Raw genomic sequence first — 15,999 nt, 5'->3', positions numbered from 1 at the left:
CCCCTCTTTTAATTGAAGCTTTTGATTTTTTTTTGACTACTATGCCACATATGGGAGGTTGTGGGGTCTCCTTCTCCGGAGATATTCAAGACCTGTCTGGACGCCTACCTGCCCAAAGGAACCTGCTTTGGCAGAGGGGTTGGACCCGATGGATGCTTGAGGTCCCTTCCAACCCCTACAATTCTGTGATACATCAAATATTTTAGTGAATTGTACGACTGATGATACACTTCTTCACCAAATTTTGTTATAATTGGTCAATTCAACTTTTTCCACTGGTTAACGTACAGTCTTCCAAACCAGCGCACTACCCATTTCTAGATTTTTGGAAACGCAATCTATTTACGTGAAAGTTTTGCCACTTCACAGTTCAGGCACTTCCCATGTGATCAGCTACTCTCAGATTAGTATTTTCCACAGTCATCAAGCGAGCACAAGACCTGCAATACCCCGCACAGCAAGAGCTGAGAAGTCCTAACTTATTTTCAGCTTTCAGCAAGCATTAAAGAAACTTCGAGCCACACAAGGCAATGCAGGAAGCTGAAAGATGGCTTCACCTGTGCTCTGTGTGGACCAAAAGCTGTGTACCTGCTCAGGCAGAGCCACGCAGGAGCTTATCCTGCCTCTCAGCACGCACGCCCTGGCAAGGTGATCCCAAGGCTCCAGGCTGACGGCGAGCAGGGGCAGCTTGCGTGGGCTTGCACAGACGCCGTCTTCTGCCTCTTAGTAGCTGAGCAAAGAATAGGTGAGAGCAGAACCTGATAAGATCCTATTCAGCTCCAAATAGACTTCCTGAGCTTGGCAAAAGCTCTGCGTGCTGTACTCGTTATTTAACAGAGCATCCAGGCGTTTTATGAACTTTCCAGTCAGATTAGAATACAAAGGTTGGCTCACCATACATATGTCAACTCCCAGGACCACAGCAGTAGTCTTTGCTAACTAGTAAGCCCTCACACACCTATTTTTATTTTATTTTATTTTTAAATGTAGGGGTTCCACATGGTTATAAGCACTCATCCCTTCACACTTAACCCTTCAAGATGAGCAAACTTATGGCACCAGGTCTTTGAGACACCCCAATTACTGTTCTCCAGTACCATTTTTTCCAACATCAAGATCATTGTCTTGGTCCTAATTTTCACTTCTTCAGAAGTCTTAAGAGCTTCCTCAGCTTTGTAAGAGGAAAAAAAAAAGCCTTTCATCCAAAGATGACCTATGGAAAGATTTAACACACTGGACTATCTCATCCTAAACGATGCCAGAACTCCATCATTCATCTGAAATCTGTAATTTATTACTTATTTGCTGCTTAAGTAGGTTTTTTTTTTTTTACTTGTTCTTCTTCCTAAGTTCTGTGGACATTGGTTTTATGCTCTTAACAATCTTCAACCTCATAGAAGAACTTCTGAACTTTCCCTTTGCTGAATTATTACTGAATTATAAATGAAGTATTGTTGAATATTAGTAGCCACAACAAGGTAAGCATGAAAGGTGATCTTGTTTTAATTGCAAGGAAAGTAGTCTAAAATCATTTTCCCCCACAAGTCTTCTTCAGGACTGTCATTTATCTCAAAAAAAAAAAAGCTGGGGGTAGAATTGGAATGGTAAAGCATCTCCTAAACATATAAAAGTATTCATCTGTAGGTAAAACATACCTGGGTTTTATCCAGTTCCTCAAAGCAGAAATCATCAAGCTCAGATTCTGAAAGGCTACAAAGATCCTCAAGTCTGACTAAGACACCAACACGCCCCTTCTCACTTCTCTGGACTCCTTAGAAAACAATCACATTGATTTTCTGTAGCTCAACTTCACGAGCAAAAAGGTTTAAATCCTGGAACACATACCTTGAAAGTAAAACCACATCTGTTTGTGTTTTGATTGATAAAGATATTCTGTTACTGAAACATCTATTACAATGTGCTAATTGAAGATATTACTGTAGTTGAAAAAGGGAAACCCAGCCTGGTTTACCATACTTGTCCACTTCAATTAGCTGCACTTGTTCCCTGGGAAAGTTTTTTTCCCCATGTGCCAGCCTTTGGAATCGCTCTGTTCTGTAGAAGTAAAGCAGCTACAGTAAGAAGCAAAGCATCTATAAATCAGAAATAAAGACTAAAGTGCACGGAAGCTCCATTTCCTTTCATTTTTAAGCGTATTCTCTTAATAAAAAGACTCAACATTGGTCTGTTGGGCAGATTTATTAAAGCTTTGTTTTACAAATATCCCAGTTCCTTCACAAGCCTGCTCCGGACCGACACACAGCTGATTTGGAAGCATTCATCAACTACACACCAGCTACACTTCTGCCTGCAGTATATGATAAAACTCCTTCTTCTAACCCATCAAAATTGGTCTTTTTAATAGGTTTGTCTTGGGAAAGGTAAAATCACAACACGAGCAAATTGATAGTAATAAATAAATAAATAAATTGTAGAACCTAAAGTAATTAGAGTCTATTTCGTTGTTTTTCAAAAATAATTCTTACAAATATTCCAGTTGCTGTCGGACTGATCTCCTTGTTTCAATCAGGATGAGTTCAGAGCCTCTTTCAACCCCTAGCCACCACGTAGCCATGTTCGGAGCAACCTTTGCAGCCACAGTAAATCCAGTGCTGATAACTTTAGCCCTGACATTTGCAGCAGAGAACAACACAAAGCACACAGGTCACGCTGAGGGTGCTGCTCGTTTATACCCAGCCCTTGGAGGTTCATACATCCTCAAAAGGGGAGATTTTGATTGAAAAGAAGGTCATTATCTGGGGAAACTTGCAACGAAACTCCAGGAACTGTGGCAGATTTTATAAAAGCAACCGAAGGAAATGTTTTCAATTTCCATGCAGCACAATTTTCATTTTAATACAAGAAACCACAACTCAGCCAACCCAAGCCTAATATCCCAAGGTTGGTAACAAAGCCTACCCTGCCCAGAAGTCATCCAATTTTAAGACTGATCTTCCGCACAAGATCACTGAAACCAGTGGAGCACCCTTTCTGAAGACCTGAAAATGTTTCAACAGCAACTACATCAACGCAGTTTGCTGCCTCCACAAGTCAGGTCTCGCACACCTCAGGCTGGGTATCCATCAAAACAGGAAATGCATAGAAAGAGGATTATCTGAGTTCTTTTTCCTCCCAGGGTCCTACAGGAAAGCAGATGGAGGTGGGTATATCACTCAGGATCTCCGAAACCGAGCTCTTGTCTTTAACCAAGAGACGATGGAGAACATTGGGTCAGGTATTTGCCATTTTAACAACTCTGCCAGCAATACATCCATATAACAAATACACCTACCTGTGACCCGGGCGAATTCACTTATTAAACTGGCCCTTTACACCTACCCATCTCCCAGGCTTGGTTTCTACCAGAGAATGGAAGTGGGAAAACATACACATTTCCCAAAGTCACAGGTTGTTTTTCCAAATGTTGGCTGAGTCACACACAAGCAGATTTCTGCTCCTCTAAAATTCTTTTCCTGGTTCCTCAATTGACCTTACCGTCTTAATGAGAAATGTAGACGTGGTTTTCAAGTGTACCCTGCTTTGCAAGCATCTAAATAGTTTCTTTACAGTGTTATTTTTCTTTTCTCTACAGAAGTAAAAGCATATGAGGTTTGTCAGAATTCCGAGCTCACTTTGAGCACTACACAAGCCTAAAATCAAACTGATTGCATAGCACAACGCAAAGCGGTTGAGTGTGGATCTGGAAACAGATTCAGAATTTGAAAACAAATGAACCCCAAACTTAGAAAACCATAAATAAAACTAACTTCTTCTTTGAGCTGATACGGAATTCCTCTGATGGAGCTCAAGAAGCCAAGGCAATTTAGTCGCAGCCCCTCTCGAGGGGATTACATTCTGGAGAGGATCCTGTTCCAAATCCTCACTGGTCCAACTGTGCTTCTGCAGCTACTCTGTCTCCCTGTTTGCAGGCAAATCTTTGGGGCAGCTAATGGGCCTCCGCTTCTCTCCCTTGTATTAATCACCCCGTCTAAATTCACTCTGCTTGCTGCTTAGATTAGCAATGGGCATTTGTGAAGATGCAAATGAGCCATTCTTCAGTCCGGGGCTCTGGGTTCTCACACAAGCCTCACCACCTTGCCTGGGAAGTCAAGGCGATTGCCAAACGATCCCTCCCTTGCTGGGGGGCACGATTTGCATTACGTTACTCTCTCACGACTGCAGCATGAAGGTTTTCAGACACACATTAGTGAGGATAAACCGCGCAGCGTTCGCTTGGTTGCCACATTTCAGAGACACTCGGAATAACGTCCTTAATACCGCTGACTAACCTGGCTTTTGAGAGTCTCCTTTTCCTGCCATTCTGAGTGGTTTGAGAGGCTCAAGTCAGCACAGGTATTTGGCAGCTGAACAATACACATGTTTCTGGAGGAGGCAGATATGAATACAAACAAAACCACCCCGCCTCACACAGCCAATTTTAAGGACCTCCTTAAAGCTCCAACCCCATTGTCTGCAGTAAGTCTTTTAGCTGGTGTCAACAGAAAATGCACATTGCAATTGATTCAGTTGATGATGGTGGCTCTTTGGCATGTTACCACTTGGGGTTGGTGAAGTCCAACAGCATCCTTTACCCCATTTGAGATCTATAGCACAGCTTTACATGACAAAACTACAACACATTGCATTTAAACAACACTCTTCTGTGTGTTTAGCCGAGTTTCTCTCAGTTCTGTCACCTCCCCTCTTTTTTTTTTTTCCTCCAAGAATACAGATTCGGATCGATTGTACATGGCCAGGAACAGCTTTTGCCTTTTCCCGGACCAGTTATTTTGTTTCACGCACACAAGCTTTTCATTTCCTTCCCTTGCAAACAAGCAATAAATTAACTGCTCCCAACCTTAGCCCTACCAACAACGACACGACTTTTCAGTTTCACAATAATTGAACAAATTGATGCCCATTCTTCCGCTAGTCCCTGCCTTAGCCACCGCTCCAAGTATTTCTGATGCATTTTTGATGCCCCACTGCAGTCAAGACCCTCTAGAGCTACACCTCTTGAGCATGTTCCTGTGCCCCTTCATACACACGTATGAAGTTCAAGCCCATGATGAGAAAATAACTGAAGATTAATTTCATTCCATAACGACAAACCGTGCCCTGCTCAAACGATTTTGCACGTTTAAATATCTTCAGCCCCATAACAGCGCACGAGAAGGAATGAAACAGTTCAGACCCATTAATTGCTAACACATTGTTCAGAGCAGGAAGCAAACACTCATTTTAAAAGGCAGTACTTGTTTTTCAAAGCATCTTCCCCGCATGGCACAGTCAGCTTTACTTTCTAGATGCTGGTAACTACATCACAGAAGGAATATGAAAGCCCTCTATCAAGGCCTACATTTCCCAGTTATCAGCCTCATATTTAATTTATGAAACCTGACCCTCCTCATTCAAAACATCTTACCTGGCATCTCCTTTTGAAAGGTTGGTGTTTACGGGGTGAAGAATAACCTTGTTTGCATCCACATCCACCACGCATTTTGTATGCAGATCAAGCTCTAGAAAGAAATGAGAAAGTGTCAAGTGCTGCTCTTAAAGCTCCCGGATTATATCCACCATTACTTCCTCCAGACACCAAATTTATTCATGCAGCCTGACAGCCACCCATCAGCTAGAGAATAGCAACAGGACTACTGCCAAATTCCTCTCGTGGAGATATTCTGCTGGGATGGATTCTGTCCAGCTTTAAAGCACGTGCTCTTTTCACGCCAAGGAGGAGCACTTTAGGGTTTGCTGACGGAGGATCAGCAGATACCAGGCGGTATGAAATGTCTGCTGGGGAGAGAAACGTTAGGCATGGGACCACTTGGACAGATCTCCTGATTTCCCTCCGAGCTGTCTCAATGCTTGGAGGAAAATCTGCCCCAACCATCTGCAGCACATTTTCCCAGCCACTCGTGTGATACAGCAGCACCCCATGTCAGCTGTCTGTCCTGGGCACCTGCTCCGGGAAATTCAAGTCCCATCAAAATTAATTTTGGTCTGAGTGTGTCAAAAAGGAGCTTAGCCCACCCCACGGGCTCCAAGGCAGCTGGAAAGGCCAACCCTTCCAAACGATCCTGAGCAATGGGATATGACCTATGAGTAATAGGAATATTTGGAGTAAATCCCCATTCTTAGCGGAAGAGGTGGAGGAAATAAAATAAAAGCTTCAGATAACGCCGGCAACCGTGCAGGGTATCCACCCAACAACAAATGAATTAGATATAAAAAAGCAAACTGCCACTTGCAGCCCAAATCCCTGCCTACAGACTCCGGGCTCTGGACACGAGCGGTGCAGTCCTGTCTTCTTACACCGATGCTGAGCCTGGAAAGTGAACCCAGATGCTGGTGCCTACAAAAAGGAGACACAAATGGGACACCCCGAGTGCTCTCGCGTGCTACGATGGCAAGAGGCTACGCACAACCGCCTCCATAAAGGATTCAGCACCTCACCTGAATCACCGAAATATGCTCGCGTCTAATCACGTTAATTATAATCCTCATCTTCCTTCATCTCTGCTCCTTCCTTCTTCGTCACCTCTGCCTGCTCTTTTACCTCGCAGCACCTTATAAACTCACACTGCAGATCTCTCAGGCAAAGAGAGGTTTCATTTATTGCAGGGCACCTCACAGACGTCTTTCTACTGTTAAATAATATAAAAGGAAGTTTCTCTCCTTTACTTTTTGTAAGAGATGTGATCCATCTTTCACTATTTGAAAGACAGCAAAGAAAGCCAAAGATTACCAGTCAGAGCAGGCAGCCACATGAAAATGAAACTGGAATTCTTTCTGAACAAAACTTCTCCTCTGTTATTAAACTCCGCTTTTGTGGAAGGAAGAGACAGACAAGTTTCAGAAGCTGCTGTTTATTTTAATTTCTCTCCACACCCTGAAAGCCAATTTACCTAACATGAATACGCAACGCATGCTTGCTTGGCTCCAATTATACTCTTCGTACGTCCCAGATCTGACATGCCACTTTATCTTGGTCTGGCTGGTTAGTGATTAACGTTCTGCGTTGCAAGTGACCTGCTTTTCCTCAACCACGGACCAAGGTTTTTATATGCTACTTCCCTTATGCAAAGCAGAAGGCTCGCTCTGGGTGCAAGCGCTGTGGTCACTGTTTTTTTAATCTACCTCCTGAGAGAGAAGGCTGATGGCAGGTCTCACATCCACGACTGCCCACGAAACTCAAGGCCTTGTAGATCTCTGTGTGAAATACCTCTAGGAGAGCACACAGATGGGATACAGGAGGTCCTCAGAGTGACACCCTCGCAGGAAAAGAGAGACAATTCAAATCCAATGCATCATATAAAGCACACCTTGCCTGCTGCCATCTGAAAGAGAATGTTAAAATCCCTCATGTGGGGATCGTACAGGCAGGGCACAGATGTGGTGAGTCAAGCTAACAGCCAGGCAGGGAACAGTCCTCCTGGCTACGTGTGCATCTGGCTTATCTGCCACCACTGCCATGCTTGCCGGACTCCTCTGCAAGTCATTAAGTTGCTTCCTTGGCAGAAAACCACCCAACGGTATAAAAAGGATGTGTTTGGGCACTACAGGATGTTACATCTGCCCAGTGAGAGGTCTGAAGAGCGCCAAAGGCAGTGCAAACAGGAGTGTACAGGGGGACTCAGGAGGCAGAATAGCAAGCCCTTCTCCTGGCTGAACCTGAACTGCCACACCAGCTCGCGGTGTCCCAGGGAACAAACCCTAAGAAAAGGTTTTATTCAGCCTCCGAGCTGGGTTAGCTATCACATCCCCTTAAGGACACGTATTCCAGTTACCTGGGTAAAAATTTCACAGGGCAGCTCTTCTTTTTGCTGAAAAAGTAGTTTAAAACTTGTTTCTGTAGCTCATCATACACTTCCTACAAATTCTGTCTCCATCGCCAAGCGTATTCTTTGGTTTCTGATGTCTTTAACCATCCCGGTAGGCTCAGAGATGAATCTTCCATTAGCCACCACTGCAAATCCTATCATCATTTCCACCTCATTAAGTCTTCAATGTCATTAAAGCAGGTTATTCTGATAGACAAATTATCTTCCTCCTCTTTTTCATACCATCCCACGTACTCCGCCCTTACTTTTACCAGTTTCAGCATCTCTCCAGCCAGCAGTGCTCTCGCTGCCCCTGCACAACAAGCACAATCAGGTTGCCTCAAAGCAAGAGGATAAGCAAAACCCCTGATTAGTTCATCTCCCAGCGAGGAGTCGTTTGTCAGGGCTGGGGATTATTGTTTCTTTCCATGTAGATGTAGATAAGTTTTTTGGTGTTTTCCTCTTCCAGACAGCACGGCATCGAGAAGTGAAACGATGACAGAAGTGGCTCATGCAGTCAAGCTCTGGAGGTTTATCCCAAATATTGTGGCTCTGTGTTTTCATCATTAAACCACCAAGACTTCAAAATCTCACCTATTATTATTCCCAACCTGCTTCTACCTTCACTCATTAATCACCGAGCAAACACAATCAACTGCTCATTTGCTTCATCAAATCAAGAAACTCATCAGCTAATTGCCTTTCAAAAAAATCAGAACTCAAACTCTCGGCATTTCAAGAAACATGTATTGAGGGGAACGAAAGCTTCCTCCACTGCTTCAGTGTAAGGGAATTGTGATGTTCATAATAAACAGGTAACATCTCAGTCATTTTTCCATGTTTAGAGCTGTAGAAGTTGCTCAGAGAAGCTGAGCATAAAACTTGTTGTCAAGCCACGTGCATCGCAGCTCCTCACAGAGTTGCCTTTTTATTTTACCTACTACCCTAAAAAAGTCATCCCCTTAAAGGCTACCAGGCAAAACGATCCTCGGAGACTGCCTTCACAGGGAGGTTTGAGACGATCTTAAAAGGAAAGATGATACAGTAAGGAAATTTGTCTGCAATTTATTAAATTAGTGGTTGGGAACACACCATAACGGCTTTCAGTCCAACAACTGGAGTAGCCGAAACGTCTGTTGTGACTTATTCAGCCTCCCATATCTTCCTCCATTTGATCCTAAATCCTACTGAAACAAAGATGTGAACCTGGTGCTATAAGCCAGATTGAATAAAACCTGCACCAGATTCTTCCTGGTCCTACTACTGGGTGCAGGGCAGCTGCAGAAAGGTCCCCTCAGAGACAGGACACTGGGCTCGGCAGTGTCACTGGGAACCAGCATGGGCTTCAGAGAAATTAACTGGGGTTAAAAAAAATACACTATGAAAGGCTTGAAGTGCACGTACCAAGCTCGTAAGTCAAAACTGGCCCCAAATACAAAAGCTCAGAATAATCTCCTGTAAAGACTGAGACGACAGAAATTGTGTTTTGTAAATTGCCAGCAGATTTGCACAAGCTTAACATTCCCTTGAAGGTTAGAACCGGAATGTCGTGCCTTCCAGTGGCACTGAATAAGGAATTAGTCAGTTTCCTCTGCCTTCCTCAGTCCGAAAAAGCAAACAGCAAACTGAAAAATGTTTAAATACCCATTTAAAAATGTTTTCAAGTTTATTTTTCGCACGCTAAGTGAAAGTCAACTAAAAAAAAAAAACACGAGGCTGTTGTTTGCTTTTGTTGCTGCTTTTTCAGAACGCTGGAAGCTAGTTCAAACACAACAGGTCCCCACGTCTCCCCGCCAGTGTTTGTTGCCTTAAGAGTGATTTTTCTCTTTGCCCTTCACTATGCAGAAGCCAACACAAATAAAGGGGAAACCAACTGGCTATACAACAGAGAGCAAAAATAACTTATAGCTAAATGACAGTGCTAGAAGCTTAACTGGAAAAAAAATAGTTAGCCTAATAGCACTCTTAGGACATTAATTATAGGCCACACTAATTTCCACATTCAGGACAAAAATGCTACACTGATTTTCCTCATCTCTTAAGCAAGTCTAAGGAGGCATCTTTCAAGCTCCTCTGCTATACATTCACTGCACAAATATCGTTCATGAAATTTTCAGTTTGCAGCAATTAGAGGGCATCAAATATGCATGAGTGCATCTGGCAGGGCACACGATAGCATCTCCACGATGAGGTGTACGTCAGCTCACGCAGAAGCACGGCCGCAAGCAAGCCCTTTGCTTGTTAACACTACTTCATCCAAAGGGTAAAAATTGTTTGGTTGTTCATTTGGCCTTCTGCTGCTTCATTTTCTGCAAGAAGAGAGCTTGCCAAACAGCTTCAGGGACGGCACTCCGTGTACCTGAACATTAACCTGGCTCGTGGTCAGTGCTGCGTGTGCTGCTAAGCTCCCAGGACCAAGTGACTTCATCGGGCTGGTGGCTTTCCGATGCCTTCTTGGTGGCTTTCTTGTTTCAGCTTCAAAGTTCCTGGCTGAGGAATGCAAGGTGAAACACCGACTCTGCGTGCTTTGCCCATTTGTCACCCTTCCTCCAGGTTAACCCGGCTCACACCACAAACACTGTTTCAGAGGTTACCAACAACCAACAGGAAGCACTACGAAGCCTGGCTGCTCGTTTATCACAAGGTTTATGGGGAAGGGCAGCCTGGTGTTTTGTACACCGCCATCAGAACAGTACAGGTGCCGTTTCATTTACCCTAACACCGTAATTAACCTTATAAGACTGCTTGCACAAACCCCGATTTACAGATAAAACGTTTCTGTTGTAATCTTTGCTGGAAAAAAACAAACAAACACAAAAGAACCGCCCCTGTCTCCTCCTCCCCGCAAGACATTTCAATGGACTGGGAATGCAACCTCCTCCAGAGAGTAGGAGGACAGCAAAGCAGCACCTAACACCCCACTCAGCTTGCAGACAGGGCAGCAAATTCCTTCCTTGCAAGCACTGCTGGCAGCAGCTTTATCATCAGTGAACAACAGCTGAACCCAGAAACTAGTCCAGATGAACACACTTTAACGTGACAGACACCAGTGACTATTTAAAGGCAACCCAGAGATGTCCACTGGAAGCCATCGACCCCGTGCCACAGTGCCACAAACCTGCAGGAAGAGAGGATGCCCGTGCTATGCTCGGTTGATTCACAGACACAGAAACACAAGGATTTGAACCTACTTAAGGGATGCTTGTATAACATCACCTGAAACCAAAATATTCAGTAAGACAGATCTTAAATAAAAAGCCTCACGCTGTCTTTTGCTTTGCTTCATGGTATGGCTTGAGCTCTACGCAGCATTTACCTGAAACTTAATGAATATCTAAGTGAAGTGAAGCACTGACAACGTTCATAAAGGGAAACCCACTGCTACTCTAAAATATGACACCAGAAGTTACTGAGTGGTATGAAAAACCCATCTGAACAAGTGGTGAGGTAGGAAATATTTTAGCGAATGACATACTGCAACAAAACCAAGGGAAAAAAAAGAAAAGGCTTTAAGAGTCTTATTAATTAAAACAAGCTGAACTATTTCCTTTATAACTGCATGTTAATTGAGATCTCTGCTTGCAAAGTACAAAAAAAGATGTCATGGTTGCTACCTACAAGAGCTTACAACTTCAGAAATGTGATGCTGCAGGTGAAAAGACCCAGAAGTTCTTTTATGAATCGTGGCTTCCATGCACAGCCTGTAGGACAGGGGTCTAACTTGAAGCAAGATGCACAAAAAATAATAGCTTAAATAAAAAAATAATTCAAGTGCAATTATGAATGCTTCCCCTCACTGCTAAAAATTAGTGCTGTAAGCTTACTTTAAGGATTGCCACTTCGCATGAGACTGGAGCAGGACCCTCGATAGGATCGCCTTGAAATGCAAGTCCTTTCACCAGCTATTTGATGGAGAAATCCCTCCAACGTGCACGCGGAACCTGTTACACTTTTACGAGCTGTATAAATTAGTAATGTTAAACATACCGCTTTTATTAACCCAATAAACCCTCGCCTTAAGAAATTCATAATTCAAGCACTACAGACAACCACCACCACCACAAGTAAACACTGAGAATATATTCCAGGGCTTCAACTCCTACGGTTGGAGCCATCTGACAGGTTTGCAGTTTTAAGCCCTTCAGTTCAGAGGGAAGGGAAAGAACATTACTCGTGACCCTGAAGAAAACAAATACTTGCTTCAGGTCCAAAGCCCCAGAACTTCATCCAAACGTTATTAAGAACAAAGTGCAGATTAAAGAGTTTCCAAGAAAGCCGCCTCTTGCCTCACGGCTTATTAAAAAAGCAAAGCCACAGAAGTCTCACAGCTAGCTGACTCGTAAGAAAATCAGTTACACAAATTCTTAAATTCAACATTGGGGTGGTGAGAAAATAATAGGTTTCTTATCGCTGCCTGTTTCTACAACTTCTAAGAACATCAGAAACAATGTACAGAAGTTATCAGTTGTTTAAAACTGCCTCTAACATCGGGATCACAGCAAATAACCTGATTAAAAAAATAAATAAATGATGCCAGGACAGTTTGTTTGGGGGAGGAAAAAGAAGTTGATTTTTCTTAGTCTAGGCTTGCATGGCTCTAGCTATCACCCACAAAATAACAGGATGCTTCACAGGTGCAGAGCTGTTCTTATAGAGGAGAGGGAATGCCCTGAGTGCTGAGCTACGTGCGGGATGTGGCATCTGAGTCCCCTTTCTCTCTTGTGAACAGCAAGGGTGATACTTGGATATCCATCGCTCCTGGATGAGCCACCTCATAACAAGGCTCCAGCAAGTCTCTCCAGTCCATTACATTTTAAATTTATACAGAATAAGGTGGTTCTGATAACAATATATCCCTCATTCTCCCAAATACGTACACCTCCAACTCTACAACCATCCAGCCCTTTCTTCCCCTTTATTCTCACCACTTGGTCCTCCACCTCCTCCACGTATATTCTCTGCAGATCTCAGTCTCTAGCTGGAAATAGCCTGAAGACCACTACACGTGCACAAAGTCAGGGCTGAACATATGCAAAACACATGCCAGGAGGGAAAGGTGCGTTAGTCACCCTTGGAGATTCACAACTTGACAGAAGCTGTGCGGCCTCATCAAGCTCAATTTGCTCTGAGCAGGGGATGGGCCTAGAGACCTCCGGAGGTCCCTTCCACCCTGAATCAATTTATAATCCCCTAATCCAGGGAGTGAAGAGCACAACACAGAAGATGTCTGGGGCACAGCCAAGGAAATGACCCATGACAGGAAAGGGACATGAGCAAGAGGAAAGACCGTGACTATCCCCAAAACGGGGCACCACCTTCCAGGTCATAGAATCACAGAATTATTAAGGGTGGAAAAGCCCTCCAAGATCATTTGATCCAACCATCCCCCTACCACCAATGTCACCACTGAACCATGTCCCCAAGCACCACGTCCAACCTCTCCTTGAACACCCCCATGGACGGGGACTCTACCACCTCCCTGGGCAACCTGTCCCATGCCAGCTCCCAGCATCTCACCCTCACCGTCCCTTTCCCTTCACCCACCAATTCCCCACACAGAGGACGTGTCCTCCCTCTGTTTTGAGCATTGTCGCTTTAAAAAAATGTTAAAAAACCACAGATTGTGGTCAAACTATCCTCAGCTGACCTAATCCACCAGACTATATGGATATCAACACCATCTCCTTTACTTTGCACGAGGGTCTCGACAGCTCTTGCAAACTTAGTTTGACATTCCCCTGCTTTTACTGTAAAAGCTAGGGAAATACTTCATTCAGCAACTTTTTTATATTATTATTGTTCACTGGAAGGAGTTAAAAGAGTTATTCTGTTCCTGATCAGATAGGAGATAAAGGGCTTTATATTTCCTTCCCCTTTTCGCTCCAGCTATTAACCTGCCTTCCCTCGATCCCCTTTCCCCAGAAGGAGGCCTTGGCACACTTCTGTGAGAATGTGGGAAAACAAAACCTTACACGTTCCTTGGACTGCTGCCTCCTTCCTCACCTCCCTGCTCCCCGGCTGCGGTTCCCTTTTCGTACTTACTTCCTCGTAATCTCGAGCAAGTTTTTCTAATTAGGACGAGTCATAAACATTTAAGCAGATGCCCGGACGGCGGCGTGATTAATGAAACCCTCAGGCGAGTTTCGTTGAGAGGGGAAAAAGAAAATAATTCATAATAATAAAAGGAAAACAAAGCAGCAAAAGCTTTTCTCCTCAATTCACACTTCCTCTTCCACGTTTGTTTTTCCCTTGGGGTGCCTCTGTCAGGCGCTCAACTCCGTCCCGGCGAGGGGAAGAAGTAAAAAAGCACAGGGAAAACATAGAAATGAAGGAATTTTGCCCCAAAACCTCAGAGAGGAGGGTTTGGAGGAAGGCTGTGGAACAGGTGCGGGAGGCGTGCCCCACAAAAAGCCCTCAAAAAGGGCGGAATGAGGGAAAAATAAGTTGGGTTTTGAGGAGAAGGGGTGGCAGAGATGTGGGGGGGGGGGGGGGGGGGAAGGTTCCCTCAGCCGCACGGCCCTACTGAGGTGACAGCCGCAGCTGGACCCCACAGAGGGCCACCACACGGGACAGACGGACACAGGGACGTAAGGACACACGGACACCACACGGGACACACGGACACCCCCCCCCCCAACCCCCCCGCCCGGCGCTGAGGGGAGGGGAGGAGGAAGTAAGGGCTCTCACCTCGTCGGTTCATGGGGCGGACTCGCACCGCCACCTTCACTTTGGAGTCCCCCATCGCGCCCCCCCCCCCGCCCCCTCGGTCCCCCTTTCGGCCCCTCCTCGGTTTTCGTCTGCGGAGGGACGAGAAGCGGCGGCGGCGGCGGCGGCGGCGGAGCGGGGAGGAGCGCGGAGCCGGGCGAGCCCGGCGAGGCGGTGGGAGGGAGGCACCGCGCCTGACCAACGTCCGGCCGGACTACAACCCCCAGAGTGCAACGCGGCGGGCCGGCCGGGAGAACGGGGGGTGGAGTGGCGCGGTGCGCGATGGGAGTTGTAGTCCGGCCCCGCTGTCGTGGAATGGGGGCGGGGTTGTGTTCTGGGAGATGTAGTCCTCGGGGAAAGAGGTGTGGGGTGGAGGCCGAATTGTGGTTTTGGGTGCTGGTAGGGTGCCTCCAGGCGATGCCACTCGTTTACCACTGACCTGTGTCACCTCTCAGTCCCCAGAAGCACCCTGAGACCTTCTGAGGGGAACACAATTATTTTTCATGATGCACACAAGCAGCTGTCCGCACAGCTTTTGGGGTTAAACTTGTCTCTTTTGGTCACCTCCCTCTCATGTTCACCTGCTGGGTGAACATGACTTCATCTGCTGCACCCTCACGGGTAGCAAAACTGCAGCTTTGGTCACTGAACCAAGACATTTCCACAGAAATACATAAATAAATTGAAGTTTTGTACCTTTTCGAGTGCTGGGATGAGCGTGTGTGAAGAGGGGTGTATCTGAGTACAGGTGACAATGTTTGACGTGATAGCTAATATTGAGTGTCTGATAACTCAATAACTCATATAACTCAATAACTTCATTACAAGAATTCACAGTAATAATGGTGCAACAACCAAGCCTGAAAATCCCAAGTCATCTACTATTTCGGAGCGTACCCACTGTGAGGAGATGGGATTGAGACAAAAACCTCAGCTCACCGCAAGATTTACTGAAGCAACACGGCCTTGTTTTGCTGCTCCGGGGGATTTCTGGCTATTAGAAATCACGTTAAAGATCCCATCAAATTAAAGGTCATTAATGACAACCCAGTGTAGGGACCGTGGATTTAACGATGATCAGGTCTGGCTTCTCAGAGCAACACACTGTGGCCACGTCATTAACTGGCTCGCTTAGTGAAGGCAGCTCACTAAAATAATAAATAAATAACCAGGGGTAGTTCGAACAATATTAGAATTTCTTCCCATCAGATAGCCCAACTGCTCGACTGCAGCCACTGTTCACAAAGAGCAAGAATGAAACTAATGCAGAGATGCAAAATCTCATTTAAATGGTCACGGTTGGAAAACCTTGTCACTGCTATTTTAGTTCAAAACAAGGGCTCTCTCTGTGGTATTTTGAAAGGCCAGATTTCAGCGAGGACAGAAAGAAATATTCAGAATTGTACTGCCATCAACATCAAGGACAGGGACAAGGCTTCGTGACAGTGACAGAATAAATAACACAGTTCCG

General features: G+C 45.1%; 1 protein-coding gene across 4 annotated transcripts in view; it reads right to left on the bottom strand.

The window, feature by feature from the left end:
- The window catches only part of KIF13B (kinesin family member 13B), a 121,171-nt gene extending 106,441 nt beyond the window's left edge, over nucleotides 1-14,730 (bottom strand). For 3 of the 4 annotated variants that reach the window (XM_027455411.3, XM_027455410.3, XM_027455413.3), the window contains exons 1-2: nucleotides 14,511-14,730; nucleotides 5,426-5,519 (exon numbers count right to left, since the gene is read on the bottom strand). In XM_027455411.3, coding sequence (XP_027311212.2) covers nucleotides 5,426-5,519; nucleotides 14,511-14,565 — 149 coding nt within the window. In that variant the 5' untranslated portion in view covers nucleotides 14,566-14,730. The remainder of the gene's footprint in view (nucleotides 1-5,425; nucleotides 5,520-14,510) is intronic. The other variant, XM_027455409.3, reaches the window with a different exon arrangement.
- Between the last annotated feature and the right edge of the window lie 1,269 nt (nucleotides 14,731-15,999).

Source organism: Anas platyrhynchos, chromosome 3 (assembly GCF_047663525.1).
Source record: "Anas platyrhynchos isolate ZD024472 breed Pekin duck chromosome 3, IASCAAS_PekinDuck_T2T, whole genome shotgun sequence".
Classification (NCBI taxonomy): Eukaryota; Metazoa; Chordata; class Aves; order Anseriformes; family Anatidae; genus Anas; species Anas platyrhynchos.
Note: the sequence above shows the minus strand (reverse complement) of the source record. Positions and strands in the feature narration are given on the sequence as shown.